This window comes from Theobroma umbraticum, unplaced genomic scaffold, assembly GCF_002168275.2.
Source record: "Theobroma umbraticum cultivar Fairchild unplaced genomic scaffold, ASM216827v3 scaffold_56.0, whole genome shotgun sequence".
NCBI lineage: Eukaryota > Viridiplantae > Streptophyta > Magnoliopsida > Malvales > Malvaceae > Theobroma > Theobroma umbraticum.
The window spans coordinates 9,992,121-10,004,958 of record NW_018397256.1 but is presented as its reverse complement, the minus strand read 5'-3'; the positions used below and the strand labels follow the sequence as shown (position 1 = coordinate 10,004,958).

At 34.5% G+C, this 12,838-nt stretch overlaps 2 protein-coding genes across 2 annotated transcripts; one reads left to right on the top strand and one right to left on the bottom strand.

Moving 5' to 3' along the window:
- The first annotated feature begins 495 nt into the window (after positions 1–495).
- On the top strand, positions 496–1,996 carry LOC110411544 (CASP-like protein 1C1). The gene is made up of 4 exons (XM_021421748.2): positions 496–671; positions 785–887; positions 1,030–1,192; positions 1,923–1,996. The coding sequence occupies exons 1-4, from the start codon at positions 496–498 to the stop codon at positions 1,994–1,996; spliced, it is 516 nt and encodes a 171-aa protein (XP_021277423.2).
- Positions 1,997–4,605: 2,609 nt separating this feature from the next.
- LOC110411175 (basic helix-loop-helix (bHLH) DNA-binding family protein) lies at positions 4,606–7,854 on the bottom strand. Its single transcript, XM_021421217.2, has 8 exons — positions 7,369–7,854; positions 7,169–7,276; positions 6,969–7,077; positions 6,861–6,875; positions 6,692–6,754; positions 5,852–6,562; positions 5,327–5,707; positions 4,606–4,968 (listed from the first exon to the last, which is right to left on the bottom strand). Exons 1-8 carry the CDS (start codon positions 7,479–7,481, stop codon positions 4,900–4,902), a joined length of 1,569 nt encoding a protein of 522 aa, XP_021276892.1. The 5' UTR covers positions 7,482–7,854; the 3' UTR covers positions 4,606–4,899.
- Positions 7,855–12,838: the final 4,984 nt, after the last annotated feature.

Sequence of the window (12,838 nt, the reverse complement as noted above, 5' to 3'; positions counted from 1 at the left end):
ATACAAACATGAAACCGACACAATCACTATAAAGAAACAGAGCATGGATGTTCCAAGGGACTAGGTAACATGTCCATATAACAATGGGTGCGCATATATAAGGTTTTCCACATAATATGTTTTCTTTTTTTTTTTTTGTTCTTTGGAAGTATAATTGCATCTTTTCTAACTTAACTCTAGCAGTCTCATCAACTATTTTCATTAAATTTCTTGTCTGGTAAGAGTTATAATGTTGCTAAGAGTGAATGCTAATTAAGTTGTTCAATTAACTTATGCAAAATATCCAATTACTTTCTCTTGTTGTAACGTCTAAGAACTTGGGTTAATTATGATGCCCTTTTTTTTTCCCATAGTATTCATTTTTAAGTAAAATTGGCCTGTAGGATCAATTGTACTACTTTGATTTTGACAATACTGCTATGCTACGTTTTTGTTTTGATTATGGTTCATTTAAACAAAGTGCTAAGTATAAATTTTGTTTTCTTGTAGTCGAAGATGTCGGATGCAGAGCCTTCAGCATTATTCAGGACGAAGTGCACCTTGGCGCTCAGGGTTTTGGCTGCCCTTGCTTCCCTTGTAGCCGCCATTGCAATGGGAATAAGCCATGAGACAGTCCCTCTCCCCTCCCTACATTCCATCAAAATAGAGGCCAAGGACGTTTCATGCTTCATGTAAATCAAGGAGTGAACCATTAATTATGTCACTTTTCCCCCTACTTCGGCTCAGTTTTAATTAAATTTCTTCTTCTTTTTGTTGATGTCTGATAAGTGCATTATTCTTTAAGGTACTTCATGGGGATTAATTCAATAGTCAGTGCTTACAGCTTCCTGGTTTTACTGCTTCCTAAAACAAGTTTGCTCTGGCGAAGCATTGTGGCCTCTGATATGGTACCGTTTGGACATCATCTTCCTCCCTCATCCTATCTGTTAATGCCTTACGATATACATTTTTGAAGTGAAAATCTGGTTTGCTCTAGCTGTGTTCACCTGGTTAACTATTCTGATTCGTTTGGGCTATATTCGGGACCAGGTTGCTGCAATGCTACTTGCTTCAATCAATTCAGCAACTTTGGGAATGTTTTACATGGAGATGAAAGGGAATACTCATGCACAATGGTCACCAATCTGCGATCTGGTCTCTTCCTACTGCACCCGGGTCTTGACTGCTGTAACTGCTGGCTACATTGCCCTCGGCATGTATTTCTTTAATATCATTTTTTGCCTCTGCATGGCACTCAATCCTCTTCTCCTCCAAGCGCCAAAGAAAGAACCGCCACCGCCAAAGAAATAGCAGACTGCTCCCTGATTTTGAGCCATTCCTAATGATAAATAACTATCATTTCTGAGAACATTATCTATGTTCAAGCGAATCTCTTGGCAACAGGGAAAACATTTCTTTTTTGTCATGGTCAGCATCGTTATGTACTCCATCTTCCTAGTTATTATATTTGGGGAATTGCAAATAAGCTAATCGATGTGCTTATCATCATAAAATTAGGCATCAATTGAGAGGGTTTGGGACTGCATTTGATTCAGCTCTCTGAGCTAGTAGAAGAAGCTTGATCCAGTTTCTTGTCAAATGTTTCATGCGGTTAATTATCTCTATAAATTTATCAGTAAAATTCAAAACAATTTTATGAAAGTTGGCAATGTTTTCTTGGTTCAGAAGAGGAAACATGTAGGCTTTTGCTTTGTGAAGCAACAGATATAGTCCAGAGAAACGGAGAACGTGCTTCAATCTCCTTAGAATAGTACCTATCAACAACATTTGACATCAGCCCCAACTACACACAATGGACAAGCATTACAGTTCCTGGCGAGCTATAAACCAGTCAGATTCTTCGTCCCTTTTGTTGCATATAAACCTCCCAAAGAAAACTCTATCCCAGCCTCTTTCGTTTAATGAATTTGACTTGTTTGCAGATTTCAGTCGCAGTGGATATATGAAGAATGATGGTATTGAGGATAACCCGAAAGAAGGAAAGAAGGGTCAGTGATACACAATTCCAAGTCTATAAGTCTCATATGACGAGGCTTCTTCAAGTCGCTAACTAATGTCATAGTTTGATAGAAACTAATTATAGCATGTGTTCAAATGATTGTTCTGTATCTTGTTTCGTGCAATTAGATTCTCAACCCATCTTTCTTGCTTCAAGATATTGACTGAGGGGCACAGATTGCGTGTGAAAGCTTCTCAAAAAGTGCTTCCTCCGACCCGGCATGGAAACTTTTCCTGCTGACTAAAACCGCAACCCTCTTCTTTCACCAACGTGATTGATGATGCTGGTGCAGAAGCATATGGTCACCATGAAGACCCTTCGTTAATATAGTAATATAAAATTAAACAAGAGGGGCAGAAATGTTACTTTCATTTTTCTTCATGGAAGAATTATCTATAGTTTCTAGAAGTGGGATCCACCGGCTTTTGAATAATTGGTTTATATATATGCCTGGGAAGAAAATGCATCAAAAAGGCAGCAGCTAGGAACTCTCAGGCCTTGAAGAGGCTGCCCCTGATTTGTTTTGGTTCAGTGTTTTGGGACTTAAAAAACTTTTTGGGTATCTATAACATGGGAATTCGAATTTTGCCTTGCATGAAAAAGGGCTGTTGCTAGCTAAGTATTGACTTATCATCAGACTTCTATATCTTAACATTTGAATATTGATCTTTCATGATGCAACCATGATATTTCAGTGATCACCTTTCGGACAGATCCTTTGACTTGATATCATATTGTAAACTGCAGATAATGTTTTGTGTCATACTAGATCGAGTTTCACTCCTAGGCCTTCCCTCTGTTATTACTCCATACTTTCACGAAAAGAAACTCAATCATATATGGTATTTATTTTTGGGGACAGTTTCTGGTTTAGGAAATCAAGAATATAAAGCCATGATAAACGCAATTGTATGCAGTAACTGGATCTGGGCAATTTGATATGCGCGTCTAGTTATAATTTTAAAATTAAGTATTACAGATTTACATTATTTGAATAAACTATTTTTTTAAAGAAATATGTATTTATTTTAAAAAAATTTATTTAAATATATGAAGTATATTGGATGACTTGAGTATCATTAGGATGTTACAGATAAAATAAATATCGTTAAAATTATATTTTTAAAATCAATTGATGTTGACGAATTTTATTAAATTACTAATAATTAGGGAAGTTTTAGTTATATTTATCACTTCTAAATAGGTAAATTCACACTGTCTTATCTAATGATGAAAAGTGGTTTTTGCAATGAATCAATTAAATCTTAAAACATCAATCCATTTCACGAAATAGCTGAGGAAAACTAGTCTGCATATAAAGAGTCAAAAAATGCAGTCGAGGAGATGGAAAATGCATCACATCTTTAGAGCTGTAAAAGCCAGTGTTCGACCATCACAGGATTTGTTGATGGTGAATAGCTAGACTATGGTTTAACTCCTTGAGAGTGTGCTATACCTTTGGATTCTCTGTTCCGTAGCAGAAAAAAGGGGCGGTTCCCCCTTTGTGTTTTCTGCCTATCAAGTCCTTTGTTGGGCTTGATTTTTGCTTGAATTCGGAAATTCTCTTTTAAGGGAAAATTATGACTAATTGTCTCAGCTGCAAACGTTGATATGGCATGTAGCTTTACACATACACTTGGTTGATATTTTGGTTAAAATTATCATAATTTCTTTTAATTTAATCTTCAATTAAATTAAAACTATAAAGATATATATAATAGGTCGAATTTGTAACAAAATAGAACGTGTATGTTATACATATTTCTAAGCAATCGTTCATCAATTACAACAATCTTAATGTATAAAAAAAAGGACCAAGTAAAATTAAGACTTAATCTCTGTATTTGCCATAAAATTTTCACTCATGATTAAAGCTAACTCATGTAGAAGAAAACTTCTAGTACCACCATATTGACCCGAAGATTAAATCAATGACTGTGGTAGCCAAATCATATTGACCCGTCCACGCCCGCAAACAAACGCAATTAAATAAGAGGTAATCCAACGTGCAGACAAATATTATTATCATTGTTAAATTAAAGTAAGAAGCAGTATTAGATTGTAGTTTCCTGCGAAACTAACATTGGTCCAAGTGTTGTCGATCCGGCCCCAGCCCCGACCCCTGAAACCAGAGTAGGTAGACGAGTCAGTGGATGACAAAACCGCCAAAAGAACATGGTCCAGAGACGAGAAATTCCACAGCTTCCATCCCAAAGAAAAAGTTGTCAGTCAAAAGCGCCGTCTCCTCTTCTTTTCCTTGTTACGTACAGAAAAGAAGGAATGAATGACCCCAACTTAATTAATTAGGATTTGGGAATCCTAAAGTGACGGCATGGCCAAACGTTTTCTGCCAGGCGAATCTACAACTAAGCCTCAGTGTTCCATAATAGAATACAAGTATAATAACATTGAGCAGCACTAGTTGAAGGGTTTTCTAAAAATGGGGTTGGTGCTTGGGTGGTCTTGACTCTTGAAAAAGTAATACTTTTTGACATTGGACCAACTTTGAATGCACCTATCAATGTTTTGTTGTTGTATTTATGTATGGTTTCTTGCTTAAATTAAAGAAGAGGGTCGCTCTCATAGTCTTCCCTTTTAACAAAAACAAGAAAAAAAGAAATTGCAGTCAATATGGGCGACATAAACTATAAAGTCATACATTTGGAAAATCAACTGTTCAATTAAATCCCTTAAGCTACCAAAATTGTGACGCATCACTAATAGTATTATTTTGAACTCAGAAACAATTGATGGAGATCAAAAGGATGTGATCAGAGGGGTAAAAAGAGACAAAAAAGACTGAGCACACCATCAACTACAATAGCCGTTGGTCGCAGAATAAATCAGTCTGACCACTTTTAATTAGAGAGTGATAAATATTGGAAAAATATTATATTATATCACTGTGCCAGATCAGCGACTAGCCTTCTCACTGCTTCCTGGAAGGTGGATTCATCCCATCCATTGCCCTACATACCACAAAAGTATTATCAAACATCCATTTCATTGCCATCAATTTCATAAGCTTGAATTCAGTTTTCCCATCATGAGAAAAAAATTTTAATATATAAATCCAGGGAATTAAACTATATATGGGCCCAAGATATTAGTAATTTTTGTGGAAGGGAGCCCCTCCATTGTTTTTTGGCAAGTTTAAACATATCGCTTTCATGCAAAAACATAATAATAATATATATATATATGTCGTCTATATTGAAAAAAAAAAAACATAAGTATATACTAGCAATTTCGTTTTTTGGTTCAAGAAAGTATATGTTATTGCAAAATTTTTCTCATGCAGCTTGAAATCTTAGTTTGTGCGCATACCTCTATCCTCAGTCTCAAGTTAACATTATTAACAGAGCCTGATTCTGTTATGTGGGTGTTAGCCTCAATGGACAGCAAGCACACATTTCTGTCGAGCTTCAAGAATTGTAGCAGGGTGATTAAGACATCCACTATTGGCCGTTCTCCTCTAACACTGACTCTCAGGTCCATGATTCTTTGTTCTGATGTTGATTCGGGTACAGGTGTGATCCGAACACTAAATCTCTCGTTTGATGAACCAGTTACCTCCCCACCGACAGCTTCTCTGGAAGGCAAGAGCTGAGCTTCTAATAACTGGTTTCGCCGATTAAGCTCCACAATGTGAGCTTGCAATGAGGTCAAGTGTTCCCTTGCACTACAAAGCACCGACGCTTTGTCTTTCTACATGAATGATTTCAAGACCAAATTTAACTTAATGACATCAATTTTTTTATAATAAACATTGTTGTGCATAAATCCTTGATGCATAATAAAATTAATTCATGTTGAAACTTCATAACTATATTTTGAAGATTGAAATAATACCTTGGTGCCAGAAGGAAGAAGAGATCGCAATGCAATGAAACTTTCATTGAGTTTCTCTCGCCTTTTGCGCTCTGACATCATATGGTGCAATTGATTGCTAGTGGGACGGATTCGCAGCTGTTGTTCACGCCTCGCTAAATTCAGTTTTCTATAGAACAAAACGGCTCGTTTCTGCATACTTTGGGCTCGTAAACTGGCCCTCGCTGGTGTTGTAGGGGCTCCTAACAAAGAGGCAGCATAACGTTTAAATGCACTAGCTTTGGGGTTCAGCTGGTAATCATTGTAAGGTAAATTTTGACTTTGTTGGGGTTGGTGGGATGTTGAAGAGGAAGAAGAAGATGGAGAGGTTAAAACGGCAAGGATTGCTCTGGTCATCGCCGCATCTTCGCTCTCTAGCGTCGGTAACTGAATATTGCTCCGTATTTGAGACAAGGCCTGCATGGCTTGTTGGTGTTGGTCGGTGATTGAGGAAGAGATTGCTTGCAGTGAAGAGGGTGTCGCTTCGGTTGGAACCTGGGGGCGGGATGCGCTTGGGATGGTGAAGATCAGAGAAGAGTCTGGACTATCCGTGGACAGTGACCTTAACGATGATGAAGACGAAGATGGCCTATTCGGATCAGTTGGTTGGGGTTGGGGAAGCTGATCTCCTACAGGAGATCGTCTTGAAAAGTCTTCTGGGAAAAAACCTCTCATCTCCATCTCCATGTTGAGCTATAATTAAGATAATAAGTTCAGTGGCAAATTAGATATACTTATATAGATTAATATTTTCAATAAACGAAGCAAGTGGCATCAAAAATATGTATATTATATTCATATCCGATAGTTTTACTTCCTTACTTGTACCACATTGGACGACCCTAACTCGATCTCTCCACTCCTGCATCCCATGAATACAGCCGTCTGCAATATTTAACAGACAAAAGGAAGCACGTCAGGATTATTGTACTTTGCATTAATTATCAAGATCAAGCTAGCCATAAGCTTTGGGAAACAAAGAGAAGGAAACCTTAATTCCTGCTTCCTGCAATAAAGACAGAAAGATGTTAGGTTAGTCTGCTTAAACAAAAATGCAATATTTAATTCTTATCGTAAAGTATTTTCCATTGATCTTTACCCCATAAAATTGCCGCTGTGTCTGATGGGCTACCCGGTTCTGAAGCTCCAATTCCCCTAACTCAATGTAAGGCCTATTATTCCTGAAAGCAAATCCTGGAACGAGGCCACTGTGGCGCAGAAATTCAACAGGTTAATGGGGAAACTATAACTGGACTGATCAAGTAGAAAAAAAATTGGTAACAAATTTTTTTGCCTTACTTATCACTTTCGAGAGGGAATACTACTTGCCGGTACTGGAGGAAAAGTCTCAAAGCGCTGGGTTCGCTGCTTTCTTCATTGTAACATCCGTCCCAACACATTAAACAGCTGCTAAGAATCAAAATATTAGGTTCCCAAATCATAAAAATTAAAAAAAAAAGTGAAAGAGAGAGATAGAGAGAGATGAAGAAGATATATACTTTGCTTGATGGATGTAAGACCATAAGCAAATGTATGTGCAGCCGGTAGAGTGCATGAGTAAATGGAGAAATTCAGCACGGGATGCTTCATCGAGGTGGAAGACAGCGTCCATGGGAGTTTAATAGTTACTTTGTTGTCGTTTTTTTCCCTAATAAAATAGCAATACGAGATCCCTCTTGGATCCCTTTATCGCTGTTTTGATTTCCATATCATCTGAACATTCTCTGCCTTTCATGTCATTCCTGGAAGATTCTCAACCTTGAAGATTGGAAAAATCATCTATTGAAAGAAGAAACTTGGTGTCGCATGATAAGAAAACCAAGCCAACTGAGATACTTATGGGGTGGGAAAGTGATGAGATGAGGGTCTCTGGAAATAACTCGCAATTAAGGTGATCACACCTGGGACTTGGGAGAAATAAGCAAAGCCAGCTGAGAGGAAGAAGGGGTTTGAAAAGTAGCAGAAATTAACTGAGAAACCATAACAAAAGATCTCAGGAAAATTATTAAAAAAAAAAAGAAGCTAATGGTAGCAAGACAGCAAGGGCCCCCTCCTTGTGCAATACTGATCGTGAGAGAGAGGAAAGAATTGTCTGGTAAATGAGAACTTGGAAAAGTATTCAGGAGAGAGAGAGAATTGCTCCAGCAAATAGATTGATAGAAGCAAGGAAAACGAAAGAGAGAGAAGAGTAGCAGCCAACCAAGAGAAAATTAGAAAAGTAATGGTCAAACTTCAAAGTCCTCCCTCGCGATGGTGGTTTGAAAAGAGTCAAGGAGGGAATGCACATTTCTTTTTCCTTTGGGATATATACCCTTAATTGTTATATTATTAAATACATACTCCATGCAAATTCAGTATCCAATCCTCCATCAAATAAATTTAACATAAAACTCATCATTTTGAAAACACACTAAATTGACGGGTGACCTCGATTAATATTAAATGATATCGATTTTATTATATAAAATTTGTTAATCAACATCTATACTTTTAAGAGATTGTACGAGAAAAATAATATTATATAAAAAATAATTTTCAATTATGACAATTACACGTAAAACATTTTGTTTGTTTAATTTTCTTTCCATGACCCAAGGCTTGATTCCATTTAATATTGTTTCCATGGTGGATTCCATAAGAAAGTATGAACACACAATCCTTCAAAAAAGAAAATGTTTTATTTATTGTGTTCAGATATGGTGATGCAGCTAATGCTTACAGCTGCTTACCTGTTCCCAGAATCTAGAGGGACGGGTTCATTACAATTTGATGCTGAGATCGATTGAGCATGGATTTTAATTAGTAATAATTAATTAAGGTTCTAAAGAAGGTTCGCAAGACAAACAAAATTATGATTTCCAATTGAAGGAGATGCTAACCTACCATATTGAAAAAGTCTTGAGGGAGTTATAGAATTCTTTTTACTTTTGACGTTCTCAATATTGAGCTGTTAAACTTTTGGCCAATTCTCTTAACTACTACCACATCAATATTTATGTACACTCATTGAAGGTCATTATTTAAATTTTACTCAAATCTGTAACAGGTAATAGTTGTACCACTCAAATTTAAACTCGATTATAAAATATTATATTATTACTTAATGCAAAATACTTGATTATACTCTGTTTATTTCTGATATAATTATGTGGCCAATTTTTGTATTAAGCCAAAGTGGGAAATGTTAAAAAAAAGAAAAAGAAAAGGAGCATGAGAATAATTACACTTTTTTTTGAAAAGTTTTCAAAACCAAAGACCAGAGAATTAAATTTTCAGGAAAGTTATATAAAACAACTTGCTCAACTTATTTGTGATATAAATGCCGATGCAACAAATTAAGAATGTCAAAGAGATATTTTTATTTCAATTAATTGGAAGAAAATTTGTCGAATTAGTCTTTATAAATTTAGAATATCAGATACAATTGACTTATAAAGAGTGTTTTGTGTTTTCCTTCTCATCGCAACAATATTTTAGGCCATAACTTTATAATCAAATTATAAAATAGGTCAAGCTCTTTTTTTTTTCCTAAAAAAAAAAAGAGTATACGAATTTAAATTTAAAATCTTTACTCAAAATTATTTCTTTCATATGTGCTCTATTTGGACCTTGATCTTAAGTTTATTAAAAATTTTGTATTTTAATATTGTTCATACTTATAATTAATATTTAACGAGGTCACTTTTTTATCAACATAATTTATTATTAATATATTTTAGGTTAAACTTTTCATATACCTCTTGTGATATAATCATTTCTATAATAACACCCTAAATTTTTTTTCCATATAAAATTTTGTGATTTATTTCTATTCCGTAGGGACTAACTGGTTAAATATTCAATTTAGTTTTCTATAAAAAGATAAGAAAATCCTTTATCCCTTTGTTCCTTTATTTGTCTAGATTTGTTGTATTTTCAATTGTTTCTTCTGTCCTTTTAACCAACTTGTTTCCTTCCTTAATGGGTACAGAAACTACATGTTTGTATTGAGTGTATTAAATCTTAGTTTTCTTGATTTTAATAAAGGTTGTCCCATTTTCATTATGCAAGAAGGACCAAAAAATAAATAAATATGAGTTCAAGTATTGGCTGGTTATTTGAAACCTCTACAACTATTGGTTCCCTAGCAATTAAGGCAGGGGTACTTTTCTTTTTTTTTTCTCTTTTTTGTCAAAAACAATTCATAAGATTTCATTAGAAAAAGGGTATTGAACTTCCTCTTTTCAAAGTACTGGGATTAGAAATATTGGTGAGTATCCCCATTTGCTACCTATGGGTATACCTCCTCAATATTTCCACATAATCATCCTTAATAGAGTCTCAAAATAATCCCTACAACCATAAACAAAAAGTACATACAAAAAAAGACAATTCCCCTGGACTATACAAATTATTGAGAGGCGTCAACCACAATAAATCCATTTTCCTGTGTACAAAAATCTGCTATCAATAATATTTAACCAATCTAAAGTCGAAAACATCACAGGGAAGAAGTTTCAAAACCTCCACCAAGGGTAGACCAAGGCATTTCTTCATCACAGTAAACATCACAACTTAATTGTCACCATAATAGCAAGGATAGTGTGGCTAGTTAAAGCAGAAGGCGCTTAACAATCACCATAGTTGCCAAATGACTACTCCCTTGTATTATCAGTTCAAAGACTAAACTTCAATCCCAATGAAATTTTAAAATGGAAAAACAAAAGAACAAAAAAAAACTAAATTTGCAATAAATTTGGCAACTTTAAAATCAAGAAAGGAAACATATAGCTAGATCCAAAACTTAAACAAATATGTAGTTCCTGCGCTCATTAAGAAAGGAAACAAGGTATTTAAGCAGAAAGAAGAACTGACTAGAAATACAACCAATTTAAACAAATAAAGAAGGAATAAGGGGATAAAGGATTTTATTATCTTTTTTATAAAAAATTCAATTAAATATTTAAGTCGTTAATTCTATGGGATACAAATAAAACACAAAATTTTATATGAAAAAAAAATGTGAGAAATGATTATACCACAAGAAGTACATATGAAGATTACGTAATATTTTATTTTAAATATGTATATATATATATATATATTAATTTATAAATTATTTTGGCTTATCTCTACTCTCACCTAGGATTTGGAAGAGGCTGTCTTGTTTCAGGGGGTTGTCAACTCATAAACTAACCTGTCAAGGTTTGAAAGGTTGATTTTGCTGAAATTTCAATGTTTCTTCCTCTTCTTTTCTTTTTCGTAATTACTATAACTTCACTGGGTGGGTAATACAACTAAAAACATGAAAGTTCCACCTCCTTTCATTTTCAATATTTAAAAAAATCAAGAAGAACGACTCTCTGCTTAGTCTGCACCTCAGGGATGTATCTTGAAAAGCGGAAAAATTCGTTCTCCTCCTTTTTCAATGAAATCTTTCTGAACGACTTTCAAAGATAAAAAAATAAATAAAAAAGAACGAATTTCAAAAAATTTATCTATAATATAAGGATTTGATTTTAAAATTTGAAAATAACCCAGAACCATTCAATTAATTTCCATTTATTCAAGCATTTCTTAAGTATTATTAATGTTTGCATATAAAGAAATGAATGGTGATGAAGTAGATTAATTTGTATGATCCCTTTGATTCGAAAAGTCTGGGATGGCGTATGATGAGGCGAGGCCAAGCTAGCCAATAAAATTCCAAGGCACTTTTTGGAGTTCCTCTCGAACTTGTCCTCACTCGGATTTTCCTCTCCTGCCCCCTCCCCCAACAACTCCAACGAACAAAATTCGAGCTGCTGCTGCTGCTGCTGCTGCTTCTGCTGGTTAAGTCTCCATCCAAAGCTTAGATTCGCAAAACCAAGTCCAAGACTTTGACCCAAGTTGCTGCTCATCTTGGCATTTTCTTTATTGCTGCCTGGCGATTGCTAACCGCCAGGCGAACCAAAGATAAATAAACGTCAAGTTAACAAAATAAAAATAAATAAACGTCAGGCCTATGGTCGCATGCGTATGTGAACGCGTTGATTTACCCGTTTGGGGTCCCCCCGCGAGGGATGCTAACGTTTTCTTTTGATTTCTTGCTTTTGGGTTAGGGCACAATTAAATTATTGAATTATTGACACATCGTATGGAAATATGCATGGCACATGATTGAATTGAAATGAAGGTGATTGAGAGGTTATAAACGGAGACCATTCCATATTTTTTCTTTCATATATGGATCCCAACGTTTTCATCAATAATAATAATATTCTTCTCTCTGTGGTCCTTTATATTAGCACTGTCTCACGCATGCCGAGACATTCCAAACAAGTAAAATAAAATGCTTTTAATGTTATTAACGTTTTTTCTACCAAGTCAGAAAAATACGATGCACTTTCAAAGGAAAAGAGCAAGACTACTTTTGTAGGTATCGGTCACATGCTCTTTATATCATTATCAAAGAAATAAATGATAATTTTTTTTATATAATACTTAAAAGAAGTTTTTGAACTATTTTAAAAAAATTTAAAAAAAATTCGTTTTTTTATTACTTTTAATTTGTAATACTTAACAATTGACTGATTATTCGTAATTAAAATCTCATTCATCTTTTATGTTATGTGATATTAATGTGGCATATTGACGTATTATATTATATGGTGACATGGTCATATGATATTTTTTACACTCAACAACATCAGAATCATTGGACTATAAAAGATGAGATGTCATTTTAATTAATGATAATTAATTAACCATTAGTTATAATGAGCATTTTTTAAATAATTTAATGATATCATAAGATTACTCCATGCATATTAAAATAATTAATTTAATCAATAATAATAACAAGTTTTTATACCAAACTTGTAATATTTTCATTTCTTTTGGCCAATCTATTATTTTCATTTAGAAATTCTTTTTACCCCCGAGTGAAATGAAACTTTGAATATAGTGGTTGAGAAAAGCTCCATATTAATACAAATAAAAATAAAATTT

Coding starts and splice junctions, on each gene's coding strand:
- LOC110411544 (XM_021421748.2), top strand. CDS start 496: ATGTCGGATGCAGAGCCTTCAGCATTATTCAGGACGAAGTGCACCTTG. Junction 888..1,029: donor GCATTGTGGCCTCTGATATG/GTACCGTTTGGA, acceptor ATTCGGGACCAG/GTTGCTGCAATGCTACTTGC. Junction 1,193..1,922: donor TGCTGGCTACATTGCCCTCG/GCATGTATTTCT, acceptor ACTTGTTTGCAG/ATTTCAGTCGCAGTGGATAT.
- LOC110411175 (XM_021421217.2), bottom strand. CDS start 7,481: ATGGACGCTGTCTTCCACCTCGATGAAGCATCCCGTGCTGAATTTCTC. Junction 7,078..7,168: donor TTCCCTCTCGAAAGTGATAA/GTAAGGCAAAAA, acceptor TCTGCGCCACAG/TGGCCTCGTTCCAGGATTTG. Junction 6,563..6,691: donor GGTCGTCCAATGTGGTACAA/GTAAGGAAGTAA, acceptor TCTTAATTATAG/CTCAACATGGAGATGGAGAT.